The sequence below is a fragment of the Paroedura picta genome, chromosome 4 (genome assembly GCF_049243985.1).
Source record: "Paroedura picta isolate Pp20150507F chromosome 4, Ppicta_v3.0, whole genome shotgun sequence".
NCBI classification, from domain to species: Eukaryota; Metazoa; Chordata; class Lepidosauria; order Squamata; family Gekkonidae; genus Paroedura; species Paroedura picta.
In genome coordinates, this window is record NC_135372.1 from 136,945,679 (window position 1) to 136,970,996 (window position 25,318).

The following is a 25,318-nucleotide window of genomic DNA, read 5'->3' on the forward strand; positions in this document are numbered from 1 at the left end:
GAGCAGTGGTTCTCAACCTGGGGGTCGGGACCCCTTTGGCGATCCAACGAACCTTTCACAGGAGTCGCAGCAGATCAAGATAGAGCGTTTGTCTGTTTGTCTGTCTGGAGCAGCGGAAAATAGCGAGATCAGCATGGAGGTGCAAGAGGCAGAACTGAACTGAGAGACTGAGGGAAAAACAATTTATATACAATCATGAACAATGGATCTTCATGCCATTGGTCACTTTTGGTTTAGTTTCTGTGAAAGAACACTGGCATAATTTTATGGTTGGGGGTCACCGCAACAGAAGGAACTGTATTAAAGGGTCAGGAAGGTTGAGTACCACTGCTGTAGAGGTACTAGAGCAGGGGTAGTCAAACTGCGGCCCTCCAGATGTCCATGGACTACAATTCCCAGGAGCCCCTGCCAACTGGCAGGGGCTCCTGGGAATTGTAGTCCATGGGCATCTGGAGGGCCGCAGTTTGACTACCCCTCTACTAGAGAGCCTGGATTCCATGTTGAGGCAAAACAATCACTGAACTGTACTCCCAGGATGAGAGCGTGAATTCTCCAAACGCTACACCAAGAGACTCTTATGCTAAGAGAGCTGATACCGCTCCACCTCTTAGAAAAAGAAGAACATGCACTTAACATTGGTATATTTTAATAATGAACCTACTACAATACCCAGTGAAGGTCACAGCAAGCCCCCTGAGCTGCCAGCTTGAGGTCGAGGATGATTCCTCCCCTTTTGACATTGGCTACCTTTCCCTGACCTTACAGACCCTCCGACTCTTACATAATATCTCAGGAATGCTGATGGTCTTCTTTCCCTGCGGGGAGGAAGGAGAGGGGCTGGCGTCCCAGCTCGGGTCTTCTGATACAATAGAATTCACTGGAGGCTGGGTAAGCAACTTCCTTCTACTAGTATTTAATATACAAACTTTTAAAAAGTAAAGCATGTTCATTTTACTTGCTATGGAAGGGTCTCAAAAATATCTCCACCCTCACCCCCACCAGCTTCAAGTAGCTGGACTGTGACAAGTTAGGAGATTTTTTAAACAGAGGCTGGAGAGCCATCTGACTGAGAGGCTGATTCTGTGAAGGTTCAAGGGGGTGGCAGGTGACAGTGGGTGAGCGACAGGGTTGGGAGTGTCCTGCATAGTGCAGGGGGTTGGACTAGATGACCCAGGAGACCCTTCCAACTTTATTATTCTATGATTCTATGAATGGGGGGGGGGAATGCCACACACTTAATATGGTTTAAATGTCACCTTTAAACAAATTCAAAGGTTTATTTTAAAATGGTAATGCTTGGACTATTTTATAAGAGGTCATAAACAATATATCCTTCCATTTTTTTTAAAAAAAGAAGAGTTGGTTTTTATACCCCGCTTTTTCACTGCCTGGAGGAGTCTCAAAGCATCTTACAATTGTCTTCCCTTCCTCTCCCCACAACAGACACCCTGCGAGGTAAGTGAAGCTGAGAGAACTCTGACAGGACTGCTTGGTGGGAACAGCACCATCAGGGCTGTGAATAGCCCAAGGTCACCCAGCCGGTCCTCCAGATTAGAAGCCACTGCTCTTAACCATTAAACCACTCTGGCGCCTAATAAAAACTGGCACCAAAAACCATGAACATGCTAAATTTAGCCCAGCCCAAGAGTTGGAGCGGAACGGTCACTAATCTTTTACCGAATTTAACTTCCGCGGAGGGCACCTTCAGTTTCAGGGCATTGTTTGAAACGCTTCTACTTCTTGCTATCTCCAGTTCAGACAGAGGCTAGTCCCAGTCAGAACTGCACGAGCCAGGCCCTTGGTGCCTAGATTATGGGAGATTTATTGATTATATTTCTAGCCCACATTTCAGACAATTGTCCCCAAAGTTGCTCACAGAGTCATGACACTGAGGCCTCTTCCGGAAGACTTGCCAACTTAAAAGGAAACAAAAAAAAAAGAAAAAAGAAAGCCACGCAAGGGTATAGGTACAGGAGGAACACCTGCCTGACAATATCAGAATGAAACCAGTATGTCTATTTGGATGGAGCTAAAAATCAACCTGATAAGGCAGCAGAAATTCAGTCTGAAGCTCTGCCCATGAGGCTGGAAGTTCGATCCCAGCAGCCAGCTCAGGGTTGACTCAGCCTTCCATCCTTCTGAAGTCAGTAAACTGAGTACCCGGCTTGCTGGGGGTAAATGGTAATGACTGGGGAAGGCGCTGGCAAACCACCCCGTATTGAGTCTGCCATGAAAACACTAGAGGGCCTCACCCCAAGGGTCAGACATGACCCGGTGCTTGCACAGGGGCCACCTTTACCTTTTAAAAATCAACATTCCAGGATGGTATTCTTCCTGGGAGGAAAGGGATGCAACTTCCCAATGTTTCCCCCCACCTGCCCCCAGATCAACAGTTCAACCTGCTGCAATTCTACCGTATTCCATTCCGGGAAGGGATAGTCACTTGACAGTTAACTACAATTTCATTCAGTGACCTTGATTTATACCCTGCTTTTCTCCCCGTGGGACCAAGAGCAGCTTATGTTATTCTCCTTGCCTCCATCTCAAAGAAGTGTGCATTCACACAAAAGCTTCAACTTTAAATTTTTTCCTGGTTGGCTCAAACTTTGTTCCTGCCACTTCAACACGACTCCCTGCCTGATCCTAAGGGATAGGTTAGTCCAAGGTTGTGCGACTGGCCCAAGGTCACCCAGTATGCTTTCATAGCGGAGTAAAGCCTTGAACAGGGGTTGCCCAGATCCCGGTCCGACACTACACCGAAGCTGGCTCTTTAAAACGACCTAATTTGATGGGTGCTGAACCCGTTCATTCTTACTAAACAATCTACTGCAGGGGTAGTCAACCTGTGGTCCTCCAGATGTTCATGGACTACAATTCCCATGAGTCCCTGCCAGCAAATGCGGGCAGGGGCTCATGGGAATTGTAGTCCATGAACATCTGGAGGACCACAGGTTGACTACCTCTGATCTACTGAAGCACCTTTAAAGAAATGGAATGCTTTCCACGTACATATAAAGTAGGCTGGAACAGAAGAGTCCCCTCCTTCTCTGAGTCTTCCTTTGTCCAAGAAAGACATATTGCAAAAACAGGAGAAGAGGGGAGAGACCGGATTTCCTCTGTTGGATCCAATCCCTGTGGGCGGAAGATTTAATAGAAAGGAGTCACCGAATTCAATCAGTACCGTCAAGTTTTCTACCCCACGTATCAGAGGCATCTCAGGGGAGCTGTTATGTATTTATTGATGTGGTACACTTTCGTTCTTCAAAGAAACTCATCACTCCTCCCATTTTATCTTTACAACAATGTGTGTGTGAGAGAGAAAATCACCCAGCAAGATCCATGACACAGTTAGGATATGAACCTGGTCTTCCAGATCCTTATCTGATGCCCCAGTCATCACTAAAATACATACATATTCTTGTAGCCCGGCGCTTCCTGGGAAGCTCGAGTCAGGTAAAAGCATAGTTCAACTATCATGGGATAAAAATGGAGCTCTTCTGCCAGGTATTTGTCTGAGGCCAGGAAGTGGTCTTGGAGATTTAGACTGGGCACCCCTCTCCCCTTAGGACCGGGGCCGGTATTAGAGTAGCCTTGATCCTTTTTAAATACTTAAAGATGGTTATCAGATCCCCTCTCAGTCATCTCCTCTCTAGGCCAAACAAACCAACCTGCGATATGGGGGATGGAGCAGAATTGTTCTCTCTTGCCCCAGAGGGACAGACCAGAACAAATGGGATGAAATTAATTCAAAAGAAATTCCATCTAAACCTCCGGAAGTAGTTCCTGACAGTTAGAGCGGTTCCTCAGCGGAACAGGCTTCCTCGGGAGGTGGTGGGTTCTCCATCTTTGGCTGTAGGCATGTAAGAGGGCGTCACCCCTAGGGTCAGATATGACTTGGTGCTTGCACAGGGGATACCTTTACCTTTACCTTTAAAAGCAAAGAATAGTGGGACACACAGAATAATGCTCCCCCTTAACAGCTGATGGTAGCCCCATATAGAGAACCAACACGTGCAGACAAGGAGAAATCTAAAGTATATAAATGCACTGAAGCACTTTGTAAATACAGTCCTGTGGCTACTTAAGCACTGGAGCCTTTCAAGTATTGTCCTGAAGCGCTGCGTAAAGTCCACGCTTGGCTCTGAGCCTCTGTGTTAACACACTGCACTGAAGCGTCAACTTCCCAATGACACAGGCTTGGCATTGTGGCGAAAGCAGTTTATTGAAAAAGCAATATGAAGTCCAGACAGTTTCTTGCTGAAACAAATGCAGTGCACAGATCAATATAACCCAAGAGACCCACCCTTAACCACCCACAGAACCACCCCGATGAGATGAGGCAGCCTGTCTCCGTTCCCAGGTCAACTGGGCGATTGTTCCTTGTCTAGATGTGTCGATTCCCTCTGTGGGACTACCATCGTTGAGAGCTTTACTCTGTGTGCTCCACTATTCTTGGCTTTTCACGGGACTTCATTTTTGTATAATTAGAAGAAGAGGAAGAGTTGGTTCTTATATGCCGCCTTCCTCTACCCGAAGGAGTCTCAAAGCGACTTATAGCCCTGATATTACTAGAGGAAAAGAAAAGATGGTTCTTATATGCCGCTTTTCTCTAACTAAAGGAGTCTCAAAGCGGCTTACAGTTGCCTTTACTTCCCTCTCCCCACAATAGGCACCCTGTGAGGGAGGTGAGGCTGGGAAAGCCCCGAGATTACTAAAGAAGAGTTGGTTCTTATATGCAACTCTCTACCCGAAGGAGTCTCATAGAATCATAGAGTTGGAAGAGGCCATACAGGCCATCTAGTCCAACCCCCTGCTCAACGCAGGATTAGCCCTAAGCATCCAAGAAAAGTGTGTCTCCAACCTTTGCTTGAAGACTACCAGTGAGGGGGAGCTCACCACCTCCTTAGGCAGCCTATTTCACTGCTGAACTACTCTGACTCTGAAAATTTTTTTCCTGATATCTAGCCTATATCGTTGTACTTGAAGTTTAAACCCATTACTGCGTGCCCTCTCCTCTGCAGCCAAAGTGGCTTACATTCACCTTCCCTTTCCTCTCCCCACAGCACCCTATGAGGGAGGTGAGGCTGAGAGAGCCCTGATATTACTGCTCGGTCAGAACAGCTTTCTCAGTGCCCTGGTGAGCCCAAGGTCACCCAGCTGGCTGCATGTAGGGGAGCGCAGAATCAAACCCAGCTTGCCAGATTAGAAGCCCGCACGCCTAACCACTACACCAATTAAGTATTGCGGAGTCCGTGTCTTTGACAATACATTGCACCTTTTGAGTCCAACGGCACCTTTAAGACAAACAAAGTTTTAATCAAGGTGCGTGCTTTTTAGGCTGTTTACTAGCTACTAATTTACTCTCTCCTTGTATCTGTACTCTTATGATTCCTATTCCGTTGCCTGAGGAAGTGTGTGTGCACACAAAAGCTCATGCCTTGTATAAAACTTTGTTGGTCTTAAAGGTGCCGTTCGTCTCAAATTTTGTTCTGTTACTTAGAATCATAGAATAATAGGACACTCCCAACCCTCTCGCTCACCCACTGTCACCTGCCACCCCCTTGAACCTTCACAGGATCAGCCTCTCCGTCAGACGTCTCTCCAGCCTCTGTTTAAAAATTTCCAAAGATGGAGAACCCACCACCTCCCGAAGAAGCCCGTTCAGACCAACACAGCTACCCCCCTGAACCTACACTGCATCTTTGATTACCATGCCTGAATTTCTACTCTCAGTACTGGGCTAGTGTGGCTGTTACAGCTCCTGAAAGTTTCCTCCGTACTGGTTTCATACCATGCCAGCACCGATAGAATTCTGGAAACCAGTTCACCAGTTGCCGCAGCCACACCGAAGTCCCTTTATGATTCCGCGGTAGCTATGGCATACAGCTTAGGCAGCCTCCTCCTTGGCACCGCAGAGAGCAAATAAATAAAGAGCCTTGCGGTAAAGGAAGTTTTGGGAGCTGTGCTGAACCGTGTAACGTAATCCGAAGCAAACCTCCACGTTGTAGCCGTAATGTGTACTGACGCATGACAACACTGCTGATCCGGTTAAGGTACACGTTTGGAGGAATGATACTTTGGAAACTACTTCCTGATCAAGACTCGTTCCCAAACCCTTGCAATGTCTATTTCCAGGCCTGCGTGTATTTTAAGAATCATCAACAATCATCTCCCTATATATGCAGAGATTCGGGGGGGGGGGGTTGGTTTTGTTCTGCACTAGGTTTATAAATCTGGCAGGCAATTAAGAGAACGGCTGTCTAGTGTAATTGTGTAGAGTTGCAATCACATTCGTAAGAATAGATTCAGGTGGGTAGCTGTGTTGGTCTGGAGCAGCAAAACAAGACACAATCAGAGACCAGTGGCACTTTTAAGACCAACAAAGATTTATTCAAGGCGTGAGCTTTCGAGTGCATGCACTCTTCGTCACACTCGAAAGCTCACGCCCTGAATAAATCTTTGTTGGTCTTAATGGTGCTACTGGACTCTGATTTTATTGAGTATTTCAACTGCAAGCACTCTTCGTCAGACGAAGTGCTTGCACTCGAAAGCTCACGCCTTGAATAAATCTTTATTAGTCTTAAAGGTGCCTCTGGACTCTGATTTTGTTTTGTTTTGTTCATAAGAATAGACAGAGAGTCCTGCTGGATCAGATGAGAGGTTCATGAAGTCCAGAATCCTGTCCAAAACAGCAGCCGACCCATTACTTATGGAGAGCCAACAACAGGGCATAAAAGCTTCTCTATACCTTAATTACCTCCATCTTACCTTAATTACCTCTATACCTTAATTACCTCTATCTTAAAGACTCTCAGAGCAGTTTACCATCACATTCCCTTCCCCACACCAGTGTGAGAGAGTTCAGCTTCATTTGGAGGAGTGGGGAATCTAGCCCGGTTCTCCAGACTAGAGTCTGTGGTCTTACTCACTATGCCACACTGGCTCTCTATTGTGTTTGAATGAGGAGCTCTCAAAACCATTCTGCATAGAATCATAGAGTTGGAAGGGGCCATACAGACCATCTAGTCCAAGGGTAGTCAAACTGCGGCCCTCCAGATGTCCATGGACTACAATTCCCAGAGGTCCCTGCCAGCGAATGCTGGCAGGGGCTTCTGGGAATTGTAGTCCATGGACATCTGGAGGGCCGCAGTTTGACTACCCCTGACCCCCTGCTCAACGCAGGATCAGCCCAAAGCATCCAAGAAAAGTATCCAACCTTTGTTTGAAGACTGTCCAAACCTTCACTGGAACCTTGATAAGGGTAGCAGCATTTGGGAGGGAGGGATTCTAGCCCTCATAGTTGCAGGGAGAGGCTTGAAAAATGAGACAAGGTGAACATTTCCAAGAAGAGATGCTCAATGTTTCTGAGATCTCACCATTCATACATACTTTTAGCGCTGGGCTATTTGGAGATTACTAGATTTACAATATGGTGAAAAAGCTGATGTTTGCAAATAAGTAATGCAGGAGGTCACACTAAGCCCCTCATTGTCAAAAGAATTCTATGGGTATGGAAAAACTGGGCTTGGAGACCCACACTAGAAGAAGAAGAAAAAGAAGAGTTGGTTCTTATATGCCATTTTTCTCTACCCGAAGGAGTCTCAAAGCAGCTTACAATCGCCCTCCCTTTCCTCTCCCCACAACAGACACCCTGTGAGGTGGGTGAGGCTGAGAGAGGCCCTGATATTACTGCTCGGTCAGAACAGCTTTCTCAGTGCTATGGTGAGCCCAAGGTCACCCACCCAGCTGCATGTCAGGAAACGCAGAATCAAACCCGGCTCGCCTGATCAGAAGTCCGCCTTCCTAACAAGTACACCAAGCTGGCTCTAGTACAACTTTAAAGAGAAACAAGATTTTATTTCAGGGTATAAGCCTTTGAGAGTTACGGTTCCACTAGTCAGATATCTGACCAAGGAAGCTTTGATGCTTGGCAGCTGATACCATGAACATCTTGTTGGTTCCTAAGGTACTACTGACCTTGAGTATATCTCTTCTACAGCTGATCAACATGGCTCATCTCAAGCTATACTAGACTAATGACAGCAAGATTTAAATAATGTTAACCCAAGAAGGCAATTATACCACATAGTAGCCTAGACCAGTGGTCCCCAACCTTTTTATTACCGGGGACCACTCAACGCCTTTTACTGAGGCCCGGTGGAAGGGGGGGGGTAGTTTACTCCTCTACTCTCAACCACTGCCCTAACGCTCTCTGATCGCTATGGTAATGTTTAAACCTCCCTTCAAAATAAGATACAGACACGCCCCAACAATGAACATAAGGAACATTTTATTTTCATGGAAATTTTAACTCATGACAATGACAAATCAATGGGAACCCTGAGCTTGTTTCTCTGCAATGAGATAGTCCCATCTGGGAGTGATGGGAGAAAAGGACACCCGAAGTGTGTTGTAAAGGGCCGGGGGGGTGAAGTAAAAGGCCGGGGGGGTGGGGAGAAGGCGTCCTTCGCGGCCCACCTCCAATTAGTCGAAGGACCACATGTGGTCTGCGGCCCACAGGTTGGGGATCGCTAGCCTAGACCATGTACAAGCACTGGAATTTCTTCACACTTCCTATCTTACAGTAAGCCACATTCAACCAGATTGCGTTGAAGCGCAACCGCCATGACAGACATATTTACATCTGCTGGGCAGACAATTTTCCAGGAAATATATATAAAAACCAGGAGAATTTTCCACCCCACATCACTGGATTTGAGTGCTGAAGAAGCTGCCAACTTTGGGATAGTGGCCAAACAAACATTTCTCGCTGGAATCAATATTTCGATGAGCTCTAATGGAGGATTCTCAACACACTGTTATATCAATCTCAGGAGTGTCCTGCATAGTGCCGGAGGTTGGACTAGATGACCCATGAGGTCCCTTCCAACTCTATGATTTTAGGAGTTTAGCGGGACAGCAAGCATAGTGCTGTCAACTGCAGGAGCCAGCTGAGGTCACCATATCGTTACAATAATTGTTATAATGATGAGGTTTCCATAAGTCTTTCATGAATGCTGTAACAACGGGCACATGGCACTTACATGTGCAAAACCCCAGCTTCTAGAAGCAACAGTTTAAGACTTCAATGTACTTTGAAACACAGGCATTTGCAAGGGATGCCTCCTCCCAAGAGTAAAGTTATGTTTGTACATAAACAAGGTGGTAGAAGGAAAATCTTTTTACAAAAAGGAATTGCGCATGTCACCAAATTGCTTCATCTCACTTCCACAGCTCTTTTCAGGTTTCTGCAGTGGTTAGAAAAAAACTAAGTAACATTTGCAAGTTGTTAACAGGAGTAATCGCTAATTCTGAGCTGATACAATTCTGTAACAGAAGCAGTAGCAACCATACCCGTGTGGGTGTGCGTAAAGGGGGGGGTCTTAGAGCTGCCCAAGAGTAACATGTAGCGTGTGAACAATCCCCTGACTCAGAGATATAGCTAAAGAAATACTTCCTGGCCGTTACTAAAATATTGTGGATCTGCTCAATTGTTTTGTCACCCCTTCCAACCCTGTACTACGTAAGAAAAAACAGAAATATAAAACATACAAATAACTAATCTTTAAGTTATTAAGCTGATTTCTCTAGGATCTTTAAGGATACCAGCAAGCAGTGAAACGTAACTGAACTCATCAAGTAGGTGTCACATATAAGTTGACTGTTTCCTTCTCATATTTTTGCCAATGATGAGTGTTACTTTTAGACCACAGTGACAATCCAGGGGTAATACCACCCCACATGGGACATAGCTCAAATGTGTTTTGAAACAGAAATATAGGATGTCTACCCAGGTGCATTCCTGTCCCAGCTTCTGTCACCCATCCGACTTAAACTGCTTTCTACTTCTAGGGATTTCTACAAATAGTCTGACAGTTCAGTTTGGAAGTTAAAGCACCCAGTTACACTAATACTCTGTCCCGTGAAAAGCTTAAAGTTTAAAACAGGCTCGGTGTGATGTTCCAGACTGTGATTGTGGTCCTTGAGGCCTGTCTTTTTCCAGCAAAATTCTACTAATGCAAATTAAAAGAGCATAAACGAACAAAAAATATATGCTATTTGCAAAAAAAAATGACAAATCTTTTCACAGTACTTTTTTCTTCTTGGGGTTGAAAAAAAACATTTTGGGGTAGTATTTAGGAGCTAGTGCTGCACTGATTTCAGAGGAGTGGCTATGCTGTAGCAAAATTAACAGGAATTTAGTGGCACCCTGAGGACTCAAGTTTTTGTTCCAGAATAAGCTTTCATACATCTAGAGCAGTGGTTCTCAACCTGGGGGTCAGGAGCCCTTTGGGGGTCAAATGACCCTTACACAGGGATCGTGGCAGGGCAAGCAGCTTTGCTGCAGGGGGGGGCGCCATTCACACAACAGCCTTGCGATGTAGATCAAGATAGACCGTTCATCTGTCTGGAGCAGCAGAAAAGAGCGAGATGGGCATGGTGGGACAAGAGGCAGAACTGAACTGAGAAACCCTGGGGAAAAACCAATTTATACATGCAATCTGAAAGTTCTGCCCATGAGGCTGGGAGTTAAATCCCAGCAGCCGGCTCAAGGTTGACTCAGCCTTCCGACCTTCCAAGGTCGGTAAAATGAGTACCCAGCTTGCTGGGGGGTAAACGGTAATGACTGGGGAAGGCACTGGCAAACCACCCCGTATTGAGTCTGCCATGAAAACGCTAGAGCGCATCACCCCAAGGGTCAGACGTGACCCGGTGCTTGCACAGGGGATACCTTTACCTTTATACAATCATGAAGAATGGATCTTCATAATTTTATGGTTGGGGTCACCACAACATATAAATAATAATAACAACATGAGGAACTTTATTAAAGGGTTGCAGCATTAGGAAGGTTGAGAACCACTGATCTAGGGCCCACTTTGTGAGTCCTTCAAAAACAGACCTGTATACACAGACCACATCTATAAACATATTACATAAGGTTATGAAGAACAAAGTTCTAAACAGCAGGGTCAAAGGGCCATGAAACACATACTGTGATAATTACGTAAAATTCAAACGTATTGGGGAGAGGGAGACAATTCATAATAGCTGTAATTATTGTTAGCACAATCTCCCTAATTTTGTTCAACTGGTTACGATCTGTAATGATTGAATCTTGAGTCCTTGGGTGGTATCAAACTTCTTGATGAATTCCAGGTCAGCAACTACCATGCTGTAACTTCCCTTTATAGGTCCTTTGCTGGCAAATGGTGCGTTGACAAAATATTAAGATTTGCAGACCCTGTGAATTAAATTCACAGGCCCTGGCATCCAAACTCCAAAAGCCCAGGGAAAAATGTTTCAGACTTGCTAGTCACAGCAATAAGAAAATTTGGACGTATTATCCAGGTAACTGTCAACTGAACTCTGCATATCTAACAGAGCTCTCCTGCATTCCCCTTCTCTGACAGCCTTCTTCACCTGTGAAAGAGACACTTCTAAGGATAAGGGGAGTATCTTCCACTGATGTAAGAGCTACTTTGGATCCAAACGCATTTTTTAAAAAAATTAGTATTGTTTTATTGAGTGGGATTTTTACGGACAAAAAAGCGAACCTCTTGTTATATATGTATCTAGTACCCTCTTCAAGGAAGACAGACCAAATAGCTCCCTATCCACGTGCTGACAGGAATAACAGAGAGAGGGAGGGACTGGGGGGAGAGAAAGTGAAAACTGTAACAGGGAATGAACATCCGGAAGAAGTTCCTGACAGTCAGAGTGGTTCCTCAGTGGAACAGGCTTCCTTGGGAGGTGGTGGGTTCCCCATTCTTGGAAATTTTTAAACAGAGGCTGGATAGCCATCTGACGGAGAGGGTGATTCTGTGAAGGTTCAAGGGGGTGGCAGGTGACAGTGGATGAGCGAGAGGGTTGTGAGTGTCCTGCATAGTGCAGGGGGTTGGACTAGATGGCCCATGAGGTCCCTTCCAACTCTATGATTCTAGGACTCTATGAACACACACAAACTCATCTATTTCTGCTTAAGCATTTGTTTCCGCTGCAGTGAGAACTAACGGGTTGCATCAAAAGCCTTCTGGAAAAGGTGGGTTTTGACATTTTGATACCAGATGGATGTTCTAGAAAAGGAGTGGAAGATTTGGGAGCAACAATGGACTAATTTAGCGATGTCAGTAGGTATGTAAGCACCAATGGCCAGGGAGTTGGGGGCGATTCTTGATGCCTCTATCCATGGAGGCTCAGGTCACGAAGGTAGCCCAAACTGCGTTTTTCCACCTGCGTCAAGCACAGCTACTAGCACCCTACCTGCCTGCGGAACACTTGGCCACAGTGATCCATGCAACAGTCACTTCCAGGCTAGGCTTCTATAACTCGCTCTACATGGGTCTCCCCTTGTCCCTGACCTGGAAACTGCAACTGGTACAGAATGTGGCTGCACGGGTTCCCACTAGGTCATCTTGGAAGGCCCATTTTCAGCCATTGCTGAGACAACTGCACTGGTTGCCGGTTTGCTTCCGGATCAAGTTCAAGGTATTGGTTTTGATCTTTAAGGCTAAAGAAGATTAGACTTTTTCAGACTTGCTAGTCACAGCAATAAGAAAATTTGGACATACTGACCAGGTAACTGTCAACAGAACTCTGGATATCAAACAGAGCTCTCCTGCATTGCCCTTCTCTGGCAGCCTTCTCATTCTTTACTCCTCCACCTTATCCTCACAACAGCCGTGCAGAGTGGGCTGGGCTGAGGCTGTGCAACCCTAGAGAGTTACTCGAGTCTAAGCATCATTTCATTGAGATGGAGTAACTCTGAACAGTCGTGCGCTGGAAAGGACTTAGAGATCAAATTGTTACAGGGGTGGGTCAAACTGTGGCTCTCCAGATGTCTATGCTGGCAGGGGTTCATGGTAACTATAGTCCATGGACATCTGGAAAGGCACAGTTTGGCCACCTCTGAAACAGAACAACCCTTGCAAAGAAGCTAATTTGGTCAGATTTGTACAACTCTTCAGCCTCCCTGCTCCGTTATGGTATGTTACACAAAGTCAGTAAGATGCTTCATGACAATAATAATTCAATACATTTAATCAAACACACAGGTTCACCAGCAAAAGGGGGGGGGGAATTCCTTCAGATCGAAAATCCCAATATGGTGAAAAATCCCACTCAAGTCACTTTAAGTGGACATTGTCTTAACCTCAAGCACAAGCCTTTCCTATCCAACACCCCACCTTCAGACAGAGCAATCCTGCACAGAAAACATGCCAAGGTATTAGGAGCGGGGAGCACTTCCTAAATCCAGGTGAGATGCCATACGGAAAGCAAAGATTCATCTTAGGTGCATCTACCTCTCTGAAGCTAACGAAGCAGCACATACCTATGATTACTCTAAGGATGCTATTCCAGGTGTTTGGGGGAAGGGGAAGAAGGAGAAGAAGGAGGAGGAGGAGAAGAAGAAGGGGAAGAAAAAGGAGGAGGAGAAGAAGAAGAGTTGGTTCTTATATGCTGCTTTTCTCTACCCGAAGGAGTCTCAAAGCTGCTAACAATCGCCTTTCCTTTCCTCTCCCCACAACAGACACCCTGTGAGGCTGAGAGAACCCAGATATTACTGAAGAATAAGATTTGGTTCTTATATGCCCCTTTTCTCTACCTGAAGGAGTCTAAACGCTGCTGACAATCGCCTTCCCTTTCCCCACAACAGACCCCCTGTGAGGTGGGGGTGAGGCTGAGAGAGCCCCGATATTCCTGCTCGGTCAGAACAGCTTTATCAGTGCCGTGGCAAGCCCAAGGTCACCCAGCTGGCTGCATGTGGGGGAGGAGCAGGGAATCAAACCCGGCTCGCCAGATTAGAAGTCTGCACTCCTAACCACTACTCCAAGCTGGCTCTTTAAGACTTCTGGTAGATCAGAATCGCTTCTGATTTGCATCGTAAGATTTATTACCATTAGTAGCAATTATTTATTGGACTTGTGTGCCAAATCACAGCCTTTTTATTCCCCTCAAATTTCCATCCATTTTCAGGGTCACCCGGAATCTACCCTGGCTGTGTAATTTATTTGGAACACGGGTCTTCTTCCCCGCCCAACCCACTAATTTCAGCACTTTGAAATACCCCTGCTGTTTGAAACATTGAACCCCACATCACCCCCCCCCTTTGAAACATGGGATCTAACCTGGGGACAACCTTGTCTCAATCCTTAAACTTATCAGTCAGTACTGAGTCACCAAAGTAAGAGGCATAGCTGAAGATTCCCCCAGTCTGAGTCTCATCCTCTTTCCGGGTCAGGCTTTCGGAGTTCTCCTAGGGAGCAGGTATTCCACTTTATGGTACTCTGCAATAATTCATGTTCTCATTAAAATAAACCTCTTTGCCTATTAATATGCAGGCATGTAGAATTCCATTAGAAATTTTAGACACACTACAGTAGCCTGTGAAAATAATAAAGGAGGGGGAGGGGGGAGCCTAACAAGATTCCTGAAATTGGGTCATCTCTTTTTGGGTTGCAAAGCACCTTTGATAATTGGGTCACACACCAAAAATCGAAAATTGTGACACCATTATCACAGTCCCTTTCACCTGAGATTCCTTAACTGGACGTGATGGGAATTGAACGTGGGGCTTTCGGCAAGCAAATCAAATGCTCTTTAACTGAACTATGGGACCCTCCCCCCAAATTATGGGGCACCCTCATTCGGCAAAAGAGCGCTGAAAGTTAACTTGCTTTCTGACAATTCCAAAAACCATCTCTGTCCTCGCATGACCCGACTTTTAGCTGCATTTATGTTCTTCTGCCACTTTTTGTGGATTTTCCTCTTTTTTTTAAAGTGATCTTATGTCTTTCATTGTAATTTTTTGGCTGTCTGAGCATCATCACAAAAAGATGATCACATACAGTACATAATCAATTAATTAAACTGACTGCCTGGCTTGTAAGGGTTGAGTTCATAAGCAAATGAGGGTTCCTCCCCCGTTGTAAAATGTCATGCCACCTTGAGTATAGTATGAGAGTTGCATTTGAAAGTTGCATGCTGCCAGATCTTATGTATGTTTATTATCTAGCAGCTCCAGGGGTAGTCAAACTGCGACCCTCCAGATGTCCATGGACTACAATTCCAATGAGCCCCTGCCAGCAGGGGCTCATGGGAATTGTAGTCCATGGACATCTGGAGGGACGCAGCTTGACTACCCCTGAGTTAGTCCAACTGCGTACAGTGATTTCTGCTTCCAGCTCAGATGTCAGCGGATTAATTGTTCCTACCACAAGACAGAAGGACATGTTCAGATACTATTAGGTGTCAAAAAAGTCCTACGGAGGAAACCAACACATGATTCTGAGCACATTTTAGATAGCCAACATTTCTTTTCAGTAGCAAAGCTTGCTTTATCATATTTTACTTGGCACCTCACCAGAACTACACCAATGCTGTTAGCACAAATTCCTGTTGCTAACATGCCTAAGGTTGAACTGCATCAAAGCAAGGGTTCTTGTAGACCACAATTCTTCTTATAATAGTGACCCACTGGTCATGACGACAAAGGCACTCTCTATGGTCTCCCCTCAGCATCTGGTATTCAAAGGTATGTACAATCTCTGAACCCGGGAGGTTCCAATCAGCTACCTTAACAAAGAGCAACTGATAAACCGAGAACTTGCCCCCCTGTTTAAAAGTTAACAGCCAACCAATTTTGTGGTAGTGGAATCATTAAGTTAACTACCCATTATAAATACCTAGTACATCCCTTTCACTTGTTAATAAAAGCAGTCACTCAAAACAGTATAAAGCCAGTAAGTACAGGCTAGAGAATCACAGACTTCAAAGAATAATCACGTGTCTGAAACACTTGGGGGAGGGGATTTGAGGATAACTACAGTGACATATTTCTTCTCCCTAACTAAGAAAGACTTCTTTATTCAATTTACATTTCCTCCCCCCCTTTCATTAATTTTGAATCTCAAGGCAGCATTCCACAGGGTTCTCCCCTAACTAGATGCTATATGTGCGTAGCCCCTGCATGTTACTGTAGTATGAGTTTTCCAACCATACCTTGGGACCAAATGTGCAGCTTTGCTCTTATTAGCACCCGATCTTTGTATTCCACACAAATTGGTTTATTGTTGTGAAAAGATGATAAAGACAATATAGGAGAAGAGTGTTGATACAAGTCCTCCCTTTCAAGTTAAGAATACAGCAAAACATGGTGAGGATCTCTCCCTGGTACAAGACTAACTTTTAAGACACTAGTCCAGGGGTAGTCAAACTGCCACCCTCCAGATGTCCATGGACTACAATTCCCATGAGCCCCTGCCAGCGTTCGCCACCAGCATGCTCCATCTTCCACCATCAGAAGAAATTGAGTGATTTCAACAATTCTCCATCGCACTGAAACCCCCAAGATGCTATTCCTGAGAGAGGGGGCTGGTTTCAGCACATTAACATCCTGTCCAATACAAATGCAGGAAGTCGTCTGAATATCTAGTGGACTTCAAGGAGGATTTGACCAACAGTCCTCAATCAAGCGAGAAAGACCCTCTGTTACTACGTGTAACGTGCTACTTGCATCAGGGAAGTACGGTGAGATGCTATAATCAGGGCTGCTGGTCTCTTCTACGCGATAAACACATCAGACTAAGTGTTTTGCCTAGTATGGTTTCAACCAAGAAATTCATTTTGCTACTCAAAAGGTCTACTGAAATTAAGCACGCTGAGCGTACGCACCCCATTGATTTCATTAGGCTGTAATAATAAAAATTTAATTAGATGTGCTTTGTGCAGCAATAATGCCACCTTGCAATATGTTTTTGGGAGGGGGCTACCCAGCTCTTTGTGCCGGCGACTACCACACATGACACGAAGAGAGAATCCGGGTAAGACTAGTGAGCATGAGGGTTCGACCAGGCAGTTCTCATTGGCACGGTGATCCCGCCCGACAAAAACCACTCACCAAAGATATTATCCTCTCTCTGCACATTGCTTATGCTTAATGCCAATCCAAGACCAACAATCTATAAGATGCACACTGTAATGACTGAAAGATTGTAAGTTATAAATAAAATAACATAATGCAAAATACAGAATCCATAAATATGAAACCAAGAATAGTACTCTTAGGCATCACCAGCATGGTCTTGTCAATGTTCTCCTAATCTTGGATGTGAGCCATCCAAATCTAGCCGCTTTATAAGTGGCCTCCGAGTTCCTATCTGAAAGCATCATTCTCAATAGATACCTTATACCTCCCGGTAAGGAGTAAAGTTGGGACGGTTGGGAGAGATTCACTGATGTTTTTATACAACCGGCAGTCAAAAAAATGACATGTTCTAAGGCAGGGGTAATCAAACTGCGGCCCTCCAGACGTCCATGGACTACAATTCCCATGAGCCCCTGCCAGCATATGCTGGCAGGGGCTCATGGGAATTGTAGTCCATGGACGTCTGGAGGGCCGCAGTTTGACTACCCCTGTTCTAAGGTCTCTATACCTTCAGCACAACAAGGACACAAACGTTCATCACAACATTTTTTTAATACCTGCCTTCAAGAACAGCTGAAAGCAAGGCATCGCATTGCATCACTATAAATATAACCAAAGATATATCAGTGTGGAAGACTGACGACATGTGGCAAGTCCTGATAAGAGAAGACTCCCATGAAATACTCAGGAAGAGCAGGAACGACATACAAATAAACGTTCGCTTTTACGGAATATGCTCCCATTCAAATGTCTCAAAATGAAGTCTGGGAGAGATTCGCACTGATGTCGGAAGGGGGAGGGAGAAAAGCCGGATGAAATTAATCCCGCTCGCGTAAACGTTGGACTACAGAAGCTCTCGCCTATGTGGCATCACACACCAAAAATGTGATCTTAGCATCACACACCAAAACACGATCTTCGCATCACACATTCAGTATCAATAAGCTCGACAGGGTGAGGCGAGGACATGTCACTCCAGACATGCTAGTTCTAAAGCAGGGGTAGTCAACCTGTGGTCCTCCAGATGTTCGTGGACTACAATTCCCACAAGCCCCTGCCAGCAAATGCTGGCAGGGGCTCATGGGAATTGTAATCCATGGACATCTGGAGGATCACAGGTTGACTACCCCTGCTCTAAAGCCTCCAAGACGAAAGCATGCTGCGTACCACCCTTATCAGGGAGTAAGGGAAAGCCTGTTTGCTCCCAAACTACAAAGGCCACTGGCGCAGTGGCAGGGAAAAGGAAGAAGACAAAAAGTGCTAGGATGTATCACCGACAGGACACCTTCATACAAATCCCCAGCACAGCACTTTGCGATACTCTTTAAGACTTAAGATTCGCCCACACGATCACCTATCACCCTGTTTTCTTATTGGGATCTTTATCTGCGCTCTTTGGTCCTCTGAAACTCCAAACTCGGCGTGGAGATGCCATGCCGCTTGTCAAGAGCCAGAAGCCATCTGCGCGATTGTTAACCAGGCAGTTCATAGAATCATAGAGTTGGAAGGGGCCATACCGACCATCTAGTCCAACCCCCTGCTCAACGCAGGATCAGCCCTAAGGGCCTTCACAGGGCCTTCTGGCACAAAGTAACGTGTCTAGCCCCCATGGTTGTGCCAATACATTTGAATGTGATAGAACCATCGATTCCTCTGAGAGTCAAAACCAAAGTGAGGATTTCCACAGGATGTCTATAAGTTCTCAAATAAATCAGTTACAAAATTCTAGTAATTGTTTATTTCTATTATCATAAGCTTCTTAGGCAAATGATAAATGCCTTGGGCAACCAGAACGGGGTCCCGGGTATTGGATTCACCCGTTTCCCTGAAAGATTTTTCTATGATTGCTCCTTAGTTCTTAGTTTGACGGCTAATCGTTTTTCAAAGTATAAGGAGAGGGTATCATAGGCTTACGCTCTATTGTAATGGGGTTAATCTACTGACATGATTATAGAAATAAACAAATACTTGAATTCTGGAACTGATTTATTTAAGAATTTTTAGACGCAGCCTGTGGAATTCCTGATTCCAATACATTTGAAAGCAAGACAGCGAAGACTAAAAATAAGCAAGAAAAGGGCCCAGCCCTAGCTTTGTTTTTGAAACAAAGTTGGCTTTGAGTTCTCATAACCGACTTTTCCATTTTTCTTTTTTTTTACCTTTGCTGACCACAGTTCTACAGCAAGGCCTGTAGAGCGGATACAAGATGCCCGTTGGGCATCTTTTGGCATTAGGACTACCATAACTGCCGCAACACACCTGCACGCCAACAACCATCCTGGCTCCCAGAGCGGACCAATCTCACGCGAAAGAAGCAGCAAGGCCTTGTTGCCGTCTTTCTGGTGATGAACCAATAATGCAGACGCAAACAGAGGAAGAAAAGGGTGAGTCTGGTCTTTGCTTACCTGGTGGCAACTGAAAGTTCTGGATATTTGTTGGAGTCTGAGGCGGCTGAGGCAGGCGAGGTGCTAAAACAGTGGGAGCCAAAGTGGCTCGGATTCCGCTCGTGGGTGCCGATGGAGTCCTCGGCAGGCTCTGTGCCACTGTGTTGGCAGCACCCTTCGCCAGGCCTGTGGGGGTACCCGGAGGCACGGGAGGTACCCCGCCAGGATTAGGAGCCACGTTGGGCAGCCCGGCTTGCATAGTTTGCCCAATTATCATATTACCCCCTGTAGTACTAGGCTGGCCACCAGCAGCCAGAGTCTGCTGTTGAGTTACTGCCTGCACTATGGTTTTAGGAGATTCCGATTTGATGACCTGCGTGGTGGGTGCAGCCGGCACGCCGGAACCTGGCTGGCTGTTCACAAGAGACGTCTGGAGGGAAACGCCGGACCCCACAGTGGCAGCAGCAACAGCCGTGGGAGGAAAGCTTCCCACGCTAATGGTGGAGTTGATCACAGTATTGCTCCCGTTCTGGGTGGCAGCGGCCACCGAGGGTCCCGCCGTATGAATGGGTGGCCTCACCAATGCTACAGTCGGCCCCCCGGTCCCGATGCTCGGGGGCTGTTGTGAAGAGATCACCGTAGGGGAGGGCGAAGAGGCAGATGACACCCCGGTGCCAAGGAAAGAAGTCTGGATGACGGTATTAGAAGCAGGCGGCAAAACGGCATTAACGGTGTTCACTTTCCCCACATTTCCTGGTCCGTTGTTGACGATAGGGGCGACAGCGGGGATGACAGCCGGGTTTGCCGTTACGGGGGTGGCCGAGAAAGAACTGCTCCCTGAATGGTGAGAGTTCATCACGACGTTACTCCCGTTCAAAGTCTGCACTGCCGTGGTCCCAATTTTCCCATTCCTGGTGGACAGAGCTGTTGCCATGGTACTGATCACCACCGATTTGCCCTGGCTGAGGGTCCCCGGGGCAACAGCCGTTTCAGATCCACCTTGGACTCCCGCAGCAGAGCTGGTGCTGGTTGTGGTGGCCCCATCCAGACTGGAACCCTGGGACCGGGCGTTATGATTGATCACACTCCCTTGCACGCCTCCAGCTCCTGCGAATGAGAAGGAGGAGGTTAAAAGGTGAAGCATTTCTATATAGGAGAGAAGATTTTTTGGGGGGGGGGAGTTACCATATAAATCAAGAAGTCTTTCCCTTGTGCCAAAATATCTCTCTACTCCCTACACTGAAGTAAAACATGGAGGGAAAAGAGCATAATGTGATAATCTGTTGTCAACATTAAGATGCTTGTCCTACCTAACGAATTCCAGCAGCACTACACGTAATAGCCAATCAGAACCTCCTGCATTTTTTTAAAGTGGTCCACACATAAAGAGTTTTTAAGAAGAGGTGCTTCCCACCCCTTTGGATACTGTAGCACCAAATCTGATAGCATCCTATTGCACTCTTGCAGCTGCATGGTGGCAGCAGGGGGAAGCAGGGAGAGTGGGAGGCAGGCAGTGAAAAGTACAGGGGGGGAACCTCTAGCCCCCTCCGCTTCTCTCTCTCTCTCTCTCTCTCTCTCTCTCTCTCTCTCTCTCACACACACACACACACACACACACATGGATCTGCAACAGCAGACCCCTGTGGCTACATGTTTCCTGGCTGAACAAGACGTGTCACATAGATGACACCAGAGAAGAGGTCGCAAGGCAATGTTCGAAGACTTCACCTTCCTAAACACACATTAAACCCCTGATGTTTTGACTGCTGCTCCTGCTGTCAAAGGGAGACACATATAATAAAGATTTTTTTAAAGATCAGCACCCAGAAAAACCACAGTCTTCAGTAAGGTCTGGTATTATGACTTTCACCACCACCCCTTGCTCTCCAGGCCCCGCATTTAGAAAACACAAGCAAAGAGCACTGTAATCAGACAGACAATGTCACACAATTCACAGCTAGGGGAGGGGTCTTCTTCCTCAGAGATCCCCCTTTACTAACCTGGTGTCATGACAGGCAAGAACAACCACGTAATATTTCACAGCAGCAAGAAAGCAAGGGGGTGGGAAAACACAGAGGAAAGGGAGAGCACCAATCACAGCAGGGGGAAAGGACAAGTACTATACTCGCTCTCTCAAAATGCCCCTGACATGTGAAATTGAGAGACAGGACTTAAAAGTTGTGATACCCTCTACAGCCCACCTCTTGGAGGAAAGAGGGAAACCGTTCACAGACGGGCTGTCATCTCTCCCAACCCCACATGCTAAAGGGGCTGTGCTCAGATTCCCTGCAAGACCAGAGCTTGACATAATGTTTGAGAAAGAAAGGAAACAAAAATATATTATAATAATAATAATTAAAGATGTGGGTATGACCCTTAGAGGAAGGGAGGAAAAGAAGCTAAGCGTTCACGAATCTGCAAAGAGATATTTCGAAAGAGGGAAAGAGCCCCCTTTTTTGAAAGGGGGAGAGAGCCCCCCAATCACTTCCTCTTCTCAGGGGAAGCATGTGTCACGATTAATAACACCCCGCTCCTTCCTTTGCACTTCAGCAACCGAGAGCAGAGAGGGCAAAGAATTCAGACAGCTCCCGAAAAGCATTATGTACAGGGAGAGGAGGGGACTCTTCCCCTGTAAACAACACAAATTTCCTATTTCCATGAGACAAGGAAAAGGGGGGGAGGACAGAGATGAGAAGGTGGAGGGGGGGGGAGAGAAGGTCCAGAAGTCATGCAGTAAGAATCCCCCCTTCTTGATTTAGCAAACAAAACTGGATATGGCATAAAGGCAAACACTGAAAGTAAAAAAGAAGAAGAAGGGGGGGGATAGGGATCACCAGGAGGAAAACCCACCCACCCACCCCTGCCCGAAACATGCCTATCAATAATCCCATTTTCATTCCTGATGCAGCGGAGGGAGTCCAAAAATACTATCTAGCGGGGTGGAGAGGGGGGGGGAAGTGTTAGATTTGGCATGATGCTGGGGGGGGGGAAGGAGGGCAGAGGCCTGCCTCTTCATGACACCCCCCCCCATACACACTGCAAAACAAGAAGGAGAAAAAGGAGGGAAAGGAGGGGGGGAGGAAGAAATCAGCAAAAGGGGGGGGGGGAGAAGAGAAAAAGAGCCAGAGCCAAGAGGGGAGGGCAAGGCAGTCACGGCTTCAGGAGGGGGGAGGCAAGGCAGTGGGGGGGAGGGAGGGGGGCAGTGGGGGGGGGAGGCCCCTGCTCCTGAGGCGGCGGCGGCGCCCCCTCCCCTCCTAGGTTACCTGGCTTGGTGATCTCGGGGCCACTGAGTCCCATCTTGGCGGCGGCGACGGCGGTGCTGCCGGGGGTGGCGGTGGCGTTGCCGCCGCCGGCGGGGCTCTCTGTTTGGACATTAGCATTGCCTCCCACCACTCCTCCTCCGCCTCCTCCGCCGCCGCCGCCACCTCCTCCCGGGCTCGGGCTCGGGCTGCTGCTGCTGCTGCCGCCGCTGCCGCCACCGCCGCCGCCGCCACTGCCGCCGCCGCTCACAACATGGTTGCCCAGCAGCCCCGCGGCGGCCCGGAGGGGCTCCTGCGCGTGGTGGTGCTGCCGGTGGTGGCCCGAGGCGGCCAGCTGGGACTCGAGGGAGCCGACCAGGTCGCTCACCACCTTCTCATCCACCTCAGCGTTCAGGAAAACCTCATCCAGCAGATCCGAGCCCGCCGCCATCTTTTTTTTGGAGGGTTCCTGTGAGCGCCTCCCTCGCTCCCTCCCTCCTCCCGCCTGCCCGCCGCCCCGCCGGCTCCCTCCGCCCTCCTCGCTCCTCGCTCGCTCCCTCCGCCCTCCGCGACGCTCCCCCCGCCCCCCTCACTCACGCATTTTACACATATACGCTGAAGCTCCCCTCCCGCCTCGGCCTCCCCGACTGGGCATGCGCACGGGGCGCGCGCGGCGGACGGGGAGAGGGGGGGCAGAAGCGAGGGAGGGGGGGGGAGACGACACGGGAGCATCACATCACCGGCCGGGAGAGGGATTCCGCCGGGCGCTGATTGGCCGGCCGGCGGGTTATAAAAGCTCGGGCAAATGGCTGCGAGCGCTTAGTGAGGGAACGGGCGGCGGCGGGCCCGGCTGCGGCCTAGCTGGGGAGGCGGGAGGGCTGGGCAGGCGGGAGCTGAAGGGCGCTGGGGCAGGCGAGGCGAGGGCCAAGCGGGGGGCCGCTACGGCCCTGACGGCGCTTCGGACGGCGGCGGAGGAGGAGGACGCCGCCACCGCCGCCGCCGTCCTTTGTCTGGCGAAGCCCAAAATGGCTGCATGTGGCGCGGCGGCTGTTGGCGCTCTCCCTTTTCTGCCCCTCGCCGGAGCGAGTCTGAAGGGCGCCCCACACCTGTGCCAGTTGCTGTAACTGATACCCCCGCGGGAGGAGGAGCAGGAGGGGAAGGAGAGGCGAGGCGGGAGCAGGCCGGACGCCAGCGCTTTCTCACGGCGGGCGGGCGGGCGGCTCGACCCGGCCTCGGCGGCTGAGGGGAGCCGTGGCGGGCGGCTCGCTCTTTCTCGCGGCCTTGCCTTGCCCTGCCCCGCACACGCCCTCCGTCCCCCGGCCACAACCCCGCGCCCTTGACGCGACAGCGCCGAGCGAGCCGGCTTCAGAGAGGCGCCACACAGGCCGCGCCGTCCCGCGCTCCTTCCCTCACGCCACGACCCCTTCCTCGAGGAAATAGGAGGGTCGCCGGCCTTGGATTTAAACCCCCCCCCCCAAAAAAAATCCACGCCACCGTTGGGGGTCCAAAATATTCCCGACTTCTCCCCCCTCCCTATCTTGCCAGTGTCTCTTGGCGGGGATCCTCAGGGATCCCTCCCGCCTCGGGCCCGCTTTTATTGGGTAGGAGTGAGGCGCGCACTTTTTCTGCTCATTTCCCCTCCTTTTTGCTGAGGAGCCGCTGGGGCAACCCCCTTGCCCGCCTGTGTGGTCTTCTCCACTGGAAGCAATGCCCGATAGGTTTCTAAAGTTCCTTTTTTTTTTCCCCTCCACTTCCTTTGTGTGAAAAGTGTTGGCATAACACAGAAGGAGGAGTCGGAGATGTGCGCCTTCAGCTGATTGTGTTTTGTGAGCTTTCTTTTGGCTCACGTACATGGCCCCTTCCTTACAAGAATATGCCAGGGAAGTCAGTGGTCCTGGATTTGAAAGGGGAGGGAGGAAACCACAATCTTTTGGGGTCCGAAGTATTCCTGATCTTTCCTTTTTATTCCTAGTTCCTCTTTGCGAGGTGTCTTGGGAATCCCTCGAGTCAACCTTTATTCTAGGTCTATCAAGAAATTCCTCATAGTAGAATGAAATTGTTTTTCAGGGTACTGATACTTTGAAACAGGGAATGTCTTTTTTCTTTCCTCCTCACTGAACTCTTTATGGGGGGGGGGAATCTAATCTAGAGAGCCGGTTTGATTCACGACTCCAACTGGGTGACCTCAAGCTGGCCACAGTCGTGTTAGAACTGTTCAGATAGAGCTGTTCTGTGAGAGCTCTTGTCAGTCCCACCTACCTCACAAGGTATCTTGTGGAAAGATGACTCTAAGCTGCTTTGGGACTCCTTCAGGTAGTGAGAAGCAGAGTATAAAAACCAACTCTTTTAATCAGGCAGTTGTGACTTTGATTGCTCTAGTTTCCATGTCAGCCCCAGCTAAAATTACTAGCAGTGTTCAGCTAGCAGTTCCTGCCTCCCAAACCCCTCTTATGGGGTTATCACTGATCCTTTTGTATACAGGCTACCTTTATTAGTGCCCTGTCTTCAGACTAACAAAAGAGACTCGTGGCACCTTAAAGACTAATGAATTTATTGTGGTGTAATCTTAAGGCAGAGCATGTCCTGTCAGAGGCAAATCTTCAGGCTGTCATTGGACAACTCCATAAAGCTACCAGATATGATCATCCTTTTCTCTTCCACATATTGCCAGAAATACCTTATAGATAATATCAAAATGTAGATCGATTGTAAATTTCCTTTCTGTGCTTAGGAGGGCCTTTTCTTTTGGGTTTGCTACATACACACAA

At 47.9% G+C, this 25,318-nt stretch overlaps 1 protein-coding gene across 3 annotated transcripts in view; it reads right to left on the reverse strand.

Moving 5' to 3' along the window:
- TAF4 (TATA-box binding protein associated factor 4) overlaps positions 1 to 23,237 on the reverse strand; it is a 107,256-nt gene extending 84,019 nt beyond the window's left edge. For 2 of the 3 annotated variants that reach the window (XM_077335769.1, XM_077335768.1), the window contains exons 1-2: positions 22,575 to 23,049; positions 19,333 to 20,418 (exon numbers count right to left, since the gene is read on the reverse strand). In XM_077335769.1, the coding sequence (XP_077191884.1) occupies positions 19,333 to 20,418; positions 22,575 to 23,001 (1,513 nt within the window). In that variant the 5' untranslated portion in view covers positions 23,002 to 23,049. Of the gene's footprint in view, positions 1 to 19,332; positions 20,419 to 22,574; positions 23,050 to 23,147 lie in introns of those variants that run through there. The other variant, XM_077335770.1, reaches the window with a different exon arrangement.
- Between the last annotated feature and the right edge of the window lie 2,081 nt (positions 23,238 to 25,318).